This window comes from Phocoena phocoena, chromosome 10, assembly GCF_963924675.1.
Source record: "Phocoena phocoena chromosome 10, mPhoPho1.1, whole genome shotgun sequence".
In the NCBI taxonomy this organism is placed as follows: Eukaryota; Metazoa; Chordata; class Mammalia; order Artiodactyla; family Phocoenidae; genus Phocoena; species Phocoena phocoena.
The window spans coordinates 101,155,596-101,168,054 of NC_089228.1; the positions used below are offsets into that span (position 1 = coordinate 101,155,596).

Here is a 12,459-nt window from a genome sequence, read left to right on the forward strand (position 1 = left end):
AGTCTTGGTGGGCTCATCCGTACCCCGCCTAGACCGGAAGCTTTCAATGCAAGCATTCTCCTGTTTTGTTCTCCGATGTACCCCAAGTGCCCAGAACGCATAGGGGGGCCCTCGATAAATATTGGCTGGATTAAGTTGCAGACGTGAATGCCTGAGAGGATGCCACTGATCTGGACACGGGTGTATGAGTTTATTCTTATAGTGACGTCGGCCCCATAAGTCTATATAAAATGGGCAGAGGTACCTGCATAGGATAGCAAACGTTTCTTTCAAGAGATTGCCTTTAGGGGGAATGAGAAAAAGACCCTGCTTTCCAAAATCTTTTACATTTTTCATCTCTTCAAATAAGCCCTCTTTCTTCTGCTTTCCGTGTGTTTTGACAAACACGAAATCTCCCCGAGATCCTTGGGGAACAGTACTCCATCATTAGACTCATCCTTCCTGCCACATCTCAGGGTTCATTTATGCGAAACTCAAAATGTGTTGCTCCAGAGTCATCACAGACAGACGCGTCTCCCTGTTTTTGGGTCCTTGTCACAAATGCAACTGGCTTCACTTTCCTTTCCGTGCCTCCTTTTCTCCCCCCAAGGAGCCTGTGAGGCTGAGAATGTCGGAGTCCTCGGGGGCCACCTTTGGAGGCAGGAGAGCCGTCCCCCCCAACACCTCCAACGCATCAGAGAATGATCCCCCCACCATGGAGCTTCATGGCCTGGTGCCCCGGGGCTTCAACCGGCAAGGTACAGTCACCTCCTGGGCCGCCACGGCTGGCGTTCCCTGCGGGTGCCGGCTCAGCGCCCTCTGTCTCCACCGAGCTCCCACAAAAACTGGTCCACCACCAGTCTCTGGTTTTAAAGAAAGGCCTCCCAAACCCTCTTTTGAGTGGTAAAAGCACCAAAGGCCAGGATTCTTGTCCCAGTTCTGCCACTTAATGGCTTTGTAATCTCAAGGAAGTCACCTCTGCAAAACAAGGGCATTAGCTGAGTCCTCTTCCAGCCCTACTGTTTTGTTTTTAAGAATGTTCTCTAGCTGTAAGTTTCCACTTCCAAAACACTGTGGCTTTTGTGATTGTCTAGCTCACACCTCCTTCCTGCCCCGTCCCCGCACCCATCGCTGTGAGTCTCAGCTGGTGAGAGATGCTGGACCCTGACGGTAATGGAGATGGAAGCCCTCTGCTTCTCTCCAGAGCAGGCTGGGGGGCAGGTGAGGCGAGCGACTTCCCCTGCTTTTGTCTCCGCCCATCCGGAGGGACCTGCTCTGGGAGCAGCCAGCAGCCGCTGACCTCCACTCAGCCCTGTCAGCTGTGACAGGGCCCAGTTACCAGCAGTGGCTTGGTGACACAGACACCGCTCCCTTGGGCCATGGCAGGGACATTCAGACTCACGTCCCTGAATGGCATCCAGCGGGGAGCACATTTTGTCAGTTGCACTCGTGTACCCAAACCCACTTTTGCTCCTGAGGGGCTCTGTGTATGCTTTCACTGGGGGGTAAACACCCACTTGTAGGGGTAGGTGCCCACGATCACCCTGTGGTGTGTGGTTAATCTGCCTTGTCCGAAAGAGACCAGAGGTTGAAAGCCAAGGGAAAGGACAATGTTGATTACGAACAAACCCAGGAAGTCAGAGAACAGCCTGGGTCTGGTGGGCAAGTTTGACTGTGTTAGCATCATGTCTGGACGGTGTGATATCCAATTGTGAAGACGGAGAGATAACCAGTACCACCCGTGGGGTACCATCCAAACTGGGAGCAGGGGGCTCACGGAACTGAAGGGCATCTTCGGTTGAGTCGAGGGGCCAAGACAAGGTGTGAACTTGGAGTTCTGAGCTCTGTCCCTACTAGCTGCTGCACCATCTAAGACGCCACCATTAGAACCACAGAAATGAGTTTTAAAGGACTTGCTAGTCAACTCATCTAAATCCCCATGTTATAGGCTGGGAAACGGAAACCAACGTAAGCACTTAGTGTTCACTCCTTCACTTCTCAGTCTAGGAGTCTTCCTCCCTCCCTTCCTCCCTCCCTTCCTCCCTCCCTTCCTCCCTCCCTTCCTCCCTCCCTTCCTCCCTCCCTTCCTCCCTTCCTTCCTCCCTTCCTTCCTTCCTTCCTTCCTTCCTCCCTCCCTTCCTTCCTTCTTTCTTTTTAAATGCAAATAAAATTGGAAAGTGTACAGATGTCAAATTACCAAGCAAGTTATCTTGGTGTATTCAGTTTTCTAGCAAAATTCCCCTCTAGCAGAGAAGACTCTGGGACCCAGGAGAGGGGGGCAAAGTGCTGGAAGAAGTTGTGGGGGGAGCAGAAAGAGAAAGGGGCACAGGAGAAATGGGAGGCACCACTGGGGCAGTGAGGTGTAGCAAAGTGTCCCATGGTCCAGGACTCAAAAGACCCGGGGTCCTGTCCCACATCTGCCATTTGCTCACCCTGGGACCCCCAGAAAGTCATGTAAGTGTTCTGAGCCTCAGTTTCCCTATCAGCAAAATGGGAGCAATACCTACTTCACAGTTGCCGTGAGGATCAAACGACCAGTGGCTGTGAGAATACCCAATCAATACATGCTCATTGATTCAGAATGTGCCGATTATCATACCTCTGCAAGGTCAAGAACCCCCCCCAAGGGAACCTTGATTCTAAGGGGAATATGTGCAAGCCTGCAGCCCCCATAGAATTAAAATGGACCAAAATGTTGCCAGTAAGAAAACTGCCAAAGAACTTGAGCAGGTAGGACACTCTTTAAAAATCTGGGATACTGGTTTTTTGGTTACTTATTTTTGGAGGCAGAGGTGGGGAGTTAGTTTGAACTGAATTATTCTGAAAGATCAGTCATTATTTGCTTGGCAGTCATATGTGTCCACAATCCAAGTGACATTCTGGGGTACTTAATACAGGCCCTGGTATAGGAATGTGTGTCCAGTGAAAAATCAATCCCTTGAGAAATTAATGACTCATCAACCCTAGAGTCATTATAACCTTATTATTATTAACAGGTTCCAGGTTTCTTAAACACGCATCCATTTCGTAGTTCTCATACAGATGAGCTAAGTGCTACATGCTCTGAAGATAGGACCTCTGAACCCAGGAAGTATAGCAGTAAGTCCCCGATGAGTAGAACAGAAGAAAAAGAACACTGCCTTGATCAAGGAGGTCCATTTCCCAGTTATCCTTCACATTTCAAATCTCTGTTTAATTGTACTAAAAGTGGGTGTCCTGGGACTAAGTCTTTCAAGTTGTCCCCAAGTCCCTGCTAAGACCTAATCACGTGGGTTTAAGTGCCATCTTCTTGCAGTTTCCTCAGTGGCCACTAGGGGAGGGCTTGTACCTCCGTGATCTTGCCTGAGGATGACTGCTTCCAGGACAACAAAGCCCTAAGACAAACTCTCCACATTTGTTACATGGAAGCTTTCCAGAGTGTCCCGTGAGCACGCTACTCTTGTGAAATTGACTGAGAAGGGCAGAGAGGCAAGAGAGGGAAAATGCCAGATTTTTCCCTTTGAATCGTCTTGTGGCAATCGATGTATATGATATATATTGTGTGTAATACCTTTAATTCACAACTTCAGTGAATATTTGGTTAAGAATTATTTTTGCCTGTATTTCAAAACGTACAAACGTACATAAGGTTCCTCCCGTGTGGCGGCATGATATTTAAGAAACATTGAGATAGTTGAGGTGACAGTGGAACCCCGGAGATGGGACCAGCCAGTCCATGGAGGTGTTTGATGTCCTCCTGTGTTTTTAGGGATCCTTAATGCCCCCTTTGAACTCAATTGTAGCCGAGAAAAATATCTGAAAATCCCCTCAGATTGTTTGGATTTGCATCCATCTCTAATGTTTTGCATGCTCATTTGGTGTTTCTGAAAATCTCTCTAGAGGCTTCCTGGTCTCGAAGGTTATTTTAGCAGGAGATGTTCGGGAAGATAACCTTATATTCTTGGGCTGGTTTGACTCTGTGTTACTAACAGTAGGTGATCAATTTGCAGTAGTAATTATAATACTCATTTGGCAGGTCTAATGCAATTTGAATTCAAACTGGAAAGCAAGCTAGATCTATAAAAAAATCAAATGCAAGTGGGATCTAGCATTTTTCAGGGTAATGGGGTCTGTGCCTTTCTGATCGTCTCCTCCCTCCCATGACTCCACGTCAGAACGAAATCAACTAACTGACTAATTAGTCATCCATCTCGCCTTTGTGCAGAGTAAACCTCTCTGGAGTCGAGGTTATTGAAAGAATAAAAAAGGCCTTCAATGTATGATTAAGAAACGATGTTGTATAGAACCAGTTCACACTTTCCACTTGATTTGTGGGAAAATGTTTAATGATTGTGTCAGGAACGATACCAATCTCTCTCTGGGGTGTCGGTGGAGTGGGAAAGAAGGCGAGGAAGGTTTCGTAAATACAGGACACCTGAGTTAGGTCTTAGACGATAGGTAGGAGTGCCCCGGGCAGACAAGTGCCTGGAGGGGCATTTCTAGCAGAGAGCACAGTGTATGTCAAGTAGTGAGGACAAGAGAGGGGAGACGAGCCTGAGAAAAGTAAGCAGGGATCACATCATAACAGGCGTTGAAGACCTTACCTTTCCTCCTGCAGATACAGGGGACTTGCAAAGGATTCTAAATAGCAAATGACATAATCAGAATTATGTTTATAAAAATAATAGTGAGGAGAAAATGGAGAGAAGGAGACACATTTGGAGGCTGTTGAGATACTTCTGGCTAGAGGAGAAATAGACCAATAGAGAAATAGAAATATAGAGGGATTTTAGTCCCTGGAGAAGGTGTTAGACTCATTTCTCTCATTCTAGCTTCTGCTGAGCATTTCTTATACAGAGTACAGGACATTTTAATAGCAACAGTTGAAAACAATAAGCTGTTTAAGAAAATGTTTTTAATGATTCAAATTAATGAAAGTTTAAAATTCTGGGTGTCCAAAAGGAATATGAGAAAGGAAACTTCACCCTGTTGTTTTCACAATAAACAGACCTACCTCCTCATGGACAGTATTTACACCTATAGTTTGGTAATAATATTACTAAAGATTGCATGGAGATCTCAGTTCACTAGGGAATTCCTAGGATATGAACCTAAACATTTAACTTATTTAAAGGTTCCATCTGTGACAGGTATAATCATTCTCTGAAGAATATCTTTACCAGCTAAGGTGAAAATAGTCCACTTTTAATCCACTTTTTTCATATTAGGGGAAGGGTAGGAAGACAGGGAGGCAGCTGGCTCATGAGGAGAGATTTTTTCTTTAGCAGTCCATTTTCTGATGTTTTGGAATTAAGCTAAGTTGCGTTAGGTAGACTTTTGAAAGCTGTCACTTTGAAAGAGCAAGCTGCGAAGTTTCCAGCTACAATATCTCTCTCGAACCCCCCCCAAAGAAAAGGTAGCTTAGCAATGAGCTGCTCTGTTCTGTTCTGTTCTGCGAGGAACTGGGCTTGGACAGGGAGAAGCAAATTCCTTTCCTGTTTGTGGCGAATGGAGCCTGGGTGATGAGAAGGCTCTTTCAACCTAAACTATGACCTGTTAAGCCAATAAACAAAGCAAAAATCAATATTCCAGCTTAGAAAATGTTTACTGAGTGCCGGCTACATGGGAAGGAGCAATGGACAAGAAAAAGAACTATGATATTTTTATGCCTATGATCATATCTTATGACACCATCTGTATAGAGTCCTTGAGATTATCAGGTATTATAAGAACCAAATACTTGATCTGTGGGTGACTCTCCATGAACAATGGACGAAAAGGTATTTATTCAGTGGTGTTGGGGACCTCACCTCATCCCGTAAGACTTGGGGTAACCCTTAGTAACTCCACAGACCTATTGGGAGATTACACTGGAGAGAGGGCAACATGGCTGCCATTTTCTTCTCCGTCCAAACAATAACGCCCCTGCCTATCCTATTACCCTTCTGTACGTGTTACACATTTGGCTACAGTCTAGAACATTGTTTCTTTAAACTTGCCACCTCTCAGTGTAGCTTTTAATCTTCCATAGCTTAATCAAGTTTTATTCTCTTTTTAAATTAATTTTTATTGAAGTATAGTTGCTTTACAATGTTGTGTTAGCTTCGGCTGTACAGCAAAATTAATCAGCTATACATATATTATATATATATATATATATATATATATATCCCCTCTCTTTTGGATTTCCTTCCTATTTAGGTCACCACAGTGCATTAAGTAGAGTTTCCTGTGCTATTTACTAGGTTCTCATTAGTTATCTATTTTATACATAATATTGATAGTGTATATGTGTCAATCCCAATCTCCCAATTCCTCCCACCCTCGTTTTATTTTTTAAATGAAATGTTTCTCTTAGATTAAATTATTTTAATATGAATTTTTAAGAGCTTATTTAGGAAATTTTACTTATCATTGACTTAGCTTCTCCCTACGAAGGGTACCACTGTGATTTCCTATGATTTCTTTTTCCTTCCTGAAGGCATTGACTTAGCGCGACATTGCAATAGAAAAGGTAAAGGGCACTTAGAAGAGATAACATTTAAAAAATTCCATGTTTTGAATTAAACGTTGTCAAATGCACAGTAATGTAGACTACATTATTTTAAAACAAACTCTTAATATATATTAATATATATTTAGTATATATATATATATATATATATATATTTGTTCTCACCATGAAAAACCTAGTTGGGGTGGCAAAAAAGTTCGTTCGGATTTTTCCCTAAGATGCTACCCAATATAAACCCAATATAAAAACTATGGGGCTTCCCTGGTGGCGCAGTGGTTGAGAGTCCACCTGCCGATGCAGTGGACACGGGTTCGTGTCCCGGTCCGGGAGGATCCCACGTGCCGCGGAGCGGCTGAGCCCGTGAGCCGTGGCTGCTAAGCCTGCGCGTCCGGAGCCTGTGCTCTGCAGCGGGGGAGGTCACAGCGGCGAGAGGCCCGTGAACCGCAAAAAAAAAAAAAAAAAAAAAAAAAAAAGAGTATTCAAAACACTAATGGTATCTTGGACTGAAATCATAGAAATATGCTATTTATTTTGAAAGATGCAGTGGTCTCATTGGTTTTCATTGGAAAAACCAGAGTGATGTACTTAATTCTAGGAAAAACACTCTAAGAGAAATACGTAGAATGGAATATGTATATTTCAGAACACAGTAATGGGTAGAAGGTCTGGAAATAATTTCTTAAAGAACAGTTGAAGATGTGGAGAATGTTTTACTCAGAGGAACCCTAACAATAGTCTTCATATACCAAAAGAGTGCCAGATGAAATGAATAGAGCGTATTCTATATTTATGCAGAAGTTGGAACCAGGATCTATGGTTAGAAAAATTACAGGGAAAAAGATGCCAGTTCATCTTATAAGGATTTTTCAAATAATTGGGTGGTTTAAAAATGGCCTGTTTGCTTTATAAGAGAGTGGGTTCCCTGTTCAGATGGAGGCTAAAAGCCTAAGTACTAGGATTTTCATGGAGATGTTTCGTGCAATACATAGCAGGTCTACCAGATGGTCCAGAAAGTACCTTTGCCCTCTGAGATCCTGTGACAGTGCAGTATCGGTACATTCCTTCCATTGGTGCTGATGAATGGAGAGCTGATTAAACCCTTTTCTGAGGAGTTAGGTTTTTAGACATTTTTAAAAACTAAAACAAAACATTATTAAAAGTCATGGTGCTAAGAAAGAGGGCCAGCTGAGTTGATTACTAAGGCTCTTCTCAGTTGGGACGTTTATGATTCTCCAGCTCTTTCTGAAGCTGGTTTAGCACTGGGGAGTGTGACCTTAATAAGACCAGAGAACTTAGGAGGAAGGCAGCTTGGAAGAGAGAGCTATAGAAATAAACATCTTCACATCACAGCATAATGGAAGGAAACTGCCCCTCAGGGGACCATGAACTACAGGGTTCTGAGAGAAGCAAAAATAAAATTGCATCTTGCACTTTCTGTTTGCTATAATGTTGCAGTCAGGATAGTCCACTGAGTACCATGTAAGAAGTGGCGCCATGACAGTTCATAGTCAGCAAGCTCAAAGGAAGCCTCTGGTCCCACTATGCACCAGGCCTAGAGTCAGACCCATTGCGCTGTTAGGTCATTGAATCTTTGTAGAAATTCTCAAGATATTAGTACCTTCATTTTAAAGGTGAGAAAACTCAGCTTCTGAGAGGCAACATCCCTTACCTAAGTAATTATGAGACCTGAGATTCAAACTCAGGATTACCTGGACTTTGAATTCATCAAGGGTGTTGCAGGGACTCCTAGACTTTAGACCTATAGAGTACCTTAATGAACCCAATTTCTCCATTTTGCCTATGAGAAAAAATGAGGCCAGAGAGCACCAGGGGTCCTGCACAGGATTCCTGTGTAAAAGCAGAGGAAATCACTGAGCCCTTTCAGGGTGAAGCCCCAGCTCTCTATGTACACTGAGTTCACAGCCATGAGGACAAACCATGCAACAGTCAAGGTCAGGAAAAGGGAGGGAAGGCAAGAGGCCAGTGCACACCCGCCACCTCGCCCAGCATTCTCTCTCCAGTGTCCCTTTAGAACTCCAAATGCATACACAGAAATCTGTCTTTAGACTAGATCTTCTAAACTGCAGTGTAGACGGGTAGTTAGAGTTACCTTCACATTCAGTGATCATTTGCAGAGGGAATGGGAAAAAAGCAAGAGGAGATCTAACTTTTATCCAGTGCTCTCGTGTCTCAGGTAAATATATAACTGACATTTACACTCCCGATTCCAAAAATCAGAGGAAAAGCCTGTAGATTTCGGCGTCACACCAGGGTTTGCTACCAGATTGGTTGTTTAGTAGCCAGGGAAATTGAGTCTTGTTTCAGCATGTGCAAAGTGGAAACAATCCACCCTACCTCATAGGAATGCTGGTATCCTTCCTCCATGCCTGTTCCCTCTGTTTCCTGCCTTTGAAGGACAAGATCTAGTTTTAGAATTAAAGAAGGGGGCTGTGGGTTGACCTTTCCTGAAGTAAGAGGAGAATTTTGGACTGATGATCAACTTTGTCCTTAGAACATCCCTTGCAGGCTTTGTCAGATTTGATTCCTCCCTTTTTAAAGCTAAGAAAATTGAAGTGGCATCCCCTGCTTATCCCAACGTGTGGAGGCTGTAGTCATTGTGGGAAGCACCTGACATAACGAAAACCAACGTGAGACTCGGAAGTGAAGCCTTGAACTCAGGTGCTAGTTCCTCTGTATCTAGACCTATGGATAGGCATTATCAACACAGCTTTATTATCCCAAAGTGAGTGCCGTGTGGTCTGAGATGAGATCAGAAGGGGAAAATGCTTTTAAAAAAATCTCCTTTGAAAACAAGGATGTCACAAGAGACTGGCTCCCAAATCTACCAGCCCCCTGTATAGAGTTTTATCTAATAAACCTTACTACCTTGCGTCTTCAGGAAAATAGTCTTGTTTTTCGAGTTTGCGTTTAAACCAAAGTTACTCAATGGTTTCTCTTGATTGTTTTCTTTGTGTATAGACTACCTTAATGTTACGGGTGTTCACCTGTTCAAGGAGAGATGGGACAGCAACAAAGTGGATCACCACACCGACAAATACAGCAACAACAAGCTGATTGTACGTAGAGGACAGTCTTTCTACATCCAGATCGACTTCAATCGTCCCTACAACCCTAGGAGGGACCTCTTCAGGGTGGAATATGTCATTGGTGAGTGCCTCGTGCAAGCCTTATTCATGACAGTCATGATACCATGGGTCATAATGGAGGAAGGGTAAGGTATCGTTGTGTTATTTTCTGGAATCATACTTTAACAGTTGGCTGGAGCTGGGATTACATCCAACCCCTGGACCACTCTATGCTCTAAGACGGGTCTGATATAATGCCGAACATCAGCATATTATTTGCCTAATCAGGAAAAATCTGGTATAAATAAAAGTGAATACAATTGGCATAAAATGTTAATGTGTACGTAGAGAAAAGCATACAGGGCTGATATATGTGTAATTTAATAAGGTTTTTAGAAAGCAATTTGGCATATCTGTTAATATTAGAAATACATATGAGCTTTGACCTAGCAATTCCAGTCTTAAAAATCTATACCAATGATATCTAAAATCTTAAAATCCACTTTTACAAAGTGGGTATTATTTACTGCAGCGTTGTGTATGGTGACAAATAAAACCCTAAAAGTAAACAACTCTCAACAGTGGAATGGTTGAAAATACTGTGATATAGTCACATAATGGATTGTGAATTTGACCCATGCCAGATGACTTTAAGAGAGGTAGTGAGTGAGAAAACAAAATGTAGAAGGCTGTACATAAGATCTTCTATACATGTGTGTGTAAATGTACATGTGCATAGATCAATACTGTGAGTTCAGAAAAGAATATGAAGCACACACACTGGTGTTGATACGGGTTCCATGTTGGAAATACTGCCAAAATAAAGGCAAGAGAAGCAAAAGGACAGAAAACCAAGCAAGAAAGGGAGAAAAAAAGTGACCATGATATGATTACATGGAGGCATCTATGTAAAATCATTGACCTGTGGGAATAAATATAAAGAAATTAAATGTAATAAAATTAAAGCTAAAAATACTTCCTTGGGAAAAATATCTATGGCCACCGATCACTTGAGGAACATGGTTTGTGCTTACTTGAATTTACAATGCAAATTTGTATATAAATGTGGGAAAATTGGTTGAAGACAGAATAGAAGGGGGAGAGGAGAAAAGAGATCCCTGAGAGTCAGAATAAACAACATCAGCGCAGTGCTTGGGTTCTACACAGAATTATTTGTTATCCCAGTTGTGCGAAAAGAAAAGGGAAAACGAAATTACTGTTCCTGTGTGTTAGGCAAAGTGAAATAACTCCAATTTAATTTAGGGAGCAGACTCTTATTGTTAATATTTTTTTAATAATGGGTACTTCAGGTGAGAGAAGAATCCACAGATAATTTTTAAACAATATTTTAAAATATGATGAAAATTTATTTTTATTCCTTTCCCTAAGTTCATTTATCTTTCTTTTGTATATATGTGTGTGCATGTACATGCTTGTTTGGACTAGATATGATTAAAATGTCCTTGACACATTTTTAGTAAAAGGATCACTCCATGCGTGTCAGTAAATACCCATAGTTTTGTTCCAACTTAATGGGAATTTTTACCTTCACCTTTATAGCCAAATATTTCGGGCAGTGAGAAGAGGACAGGGAAGCTTTGTCCCTGAACTGGACTTGGCTGAGGTCTCAGATCTTCTCCCACACCCATTCATAAAATAACTAGAATAAGGAAAGTCTTCGGAAGAATAAGATGAATGTCTTAGATTGGGTTTCCAGGAAACAAACTCTAAGAAGGAGATTTGTGTGGAACAAGTTTACTGGGGAGCACTCTCAGGGTCAACATCAGTGTGGGAGTGAAGGGATCAGTGTTGGGCAGAGAGTGGGGTTGAACTCCAATGAACAGATGTTTCAGTGGATCCCATGGTGAGCTCTAGAGCTGGATTGTATCTTTAGAGTTGTCCAGTCTTGGGGCAAGGGCATGGGTCATTTATACTCTAGCATTGATGGTCATTGGCTACAAGCTCCCCCCAGGGAGGGAAAAATTAGTGTAGTTGGGTCTCCATGGCTGAGGGTAAACCCATGAGAGCAGTTCAATGAGAGCTGTGAGCCACCAGCGTTCCCAGCGTCGGGGCAAGGATGCCTCTGTCCTAAACACAAAAGGTCTGGGTAGCAGACCACAGAATCCACTACAGTAAGCATTTAAAGTCTTCTCTTTTTATAAAAAGACATAGTACTACTTTTGTTCCTTTAACTGAAAGGTGGGGGAGGGGAAGCATAGCATATTTGCCTTGGAGATAAAACAATCTATGTATTTTTAAAAACAGAATATCTCATAAAACTCAATGTCAAAAAAACCCCCCCACAATCCAATCAAAAATGGCAGGAGACTTGAATAGCCATTTTTCCAAAGAAGATATACAGACTGCCAACAGGTACATGAAAAGATGCTCAACATCCCTAGTTATTAGAGATATGCAAATCAAAACCAAAATGAGGCATTATCTCACACCTGTCAGAATGGCTAACATCAAAAATCTACAAATAACAAACGTTGAAGAGGATGTGGAGAAAAGGGAACCCTCCTACACTGTTGGTGAGAGTGTAAATTGGTATAGCCACTATGGAAAATAGTACGGAGTTTGCTTAAAACATACAAACAAAAAAACAAAAAAACAAAAAATAGAACTACCATGTGATCCAGCAATTCCACTCCTGAGTATATATCTTTAAAGAACCCCAAAACACTAATTAGAAAAGATAAACACACCCTAGTGCTCATAGCAGGACTGTTTACAATAGCTAAGACATGGAAGCAACCCAAATGCCCATCAACAGATGATTAGATTAAGATGTGGTATATACAAACAATGGAATATTAGCCATAAAACAATGAAATACTACCGTTTGCAGCTACATGGGTGGACCTAGAGAATGTTATGCTAATGAAATAAATCAGACAG

General features: G+C 42.4%; 1 protein-coding gene across 1 annotated transcript in view; it reads left to right on the top strand.

The window, feature by feature from the left end:
* The first annotated feature begins 607 nt into the window (after positions 1-607).
* F13A1 (coagulation factor XIII A chain) overlaps positions 608-12,459 on the top strand; it is a 135,141-nt gene continuing 123,289 nt past the window's right edge. The window contains exons 1-2 of the mRNA XM_065885293.1: positions 608-737; positions 9,452-9,640. Coding sequence (XP_065741365.1) covers positions 608-737; positions 9,452-9,640 — 319 coding nt within the window. The remainder of the gene's footprint in view (positions 738-9,451; positions 9,641-12,459) is intronic.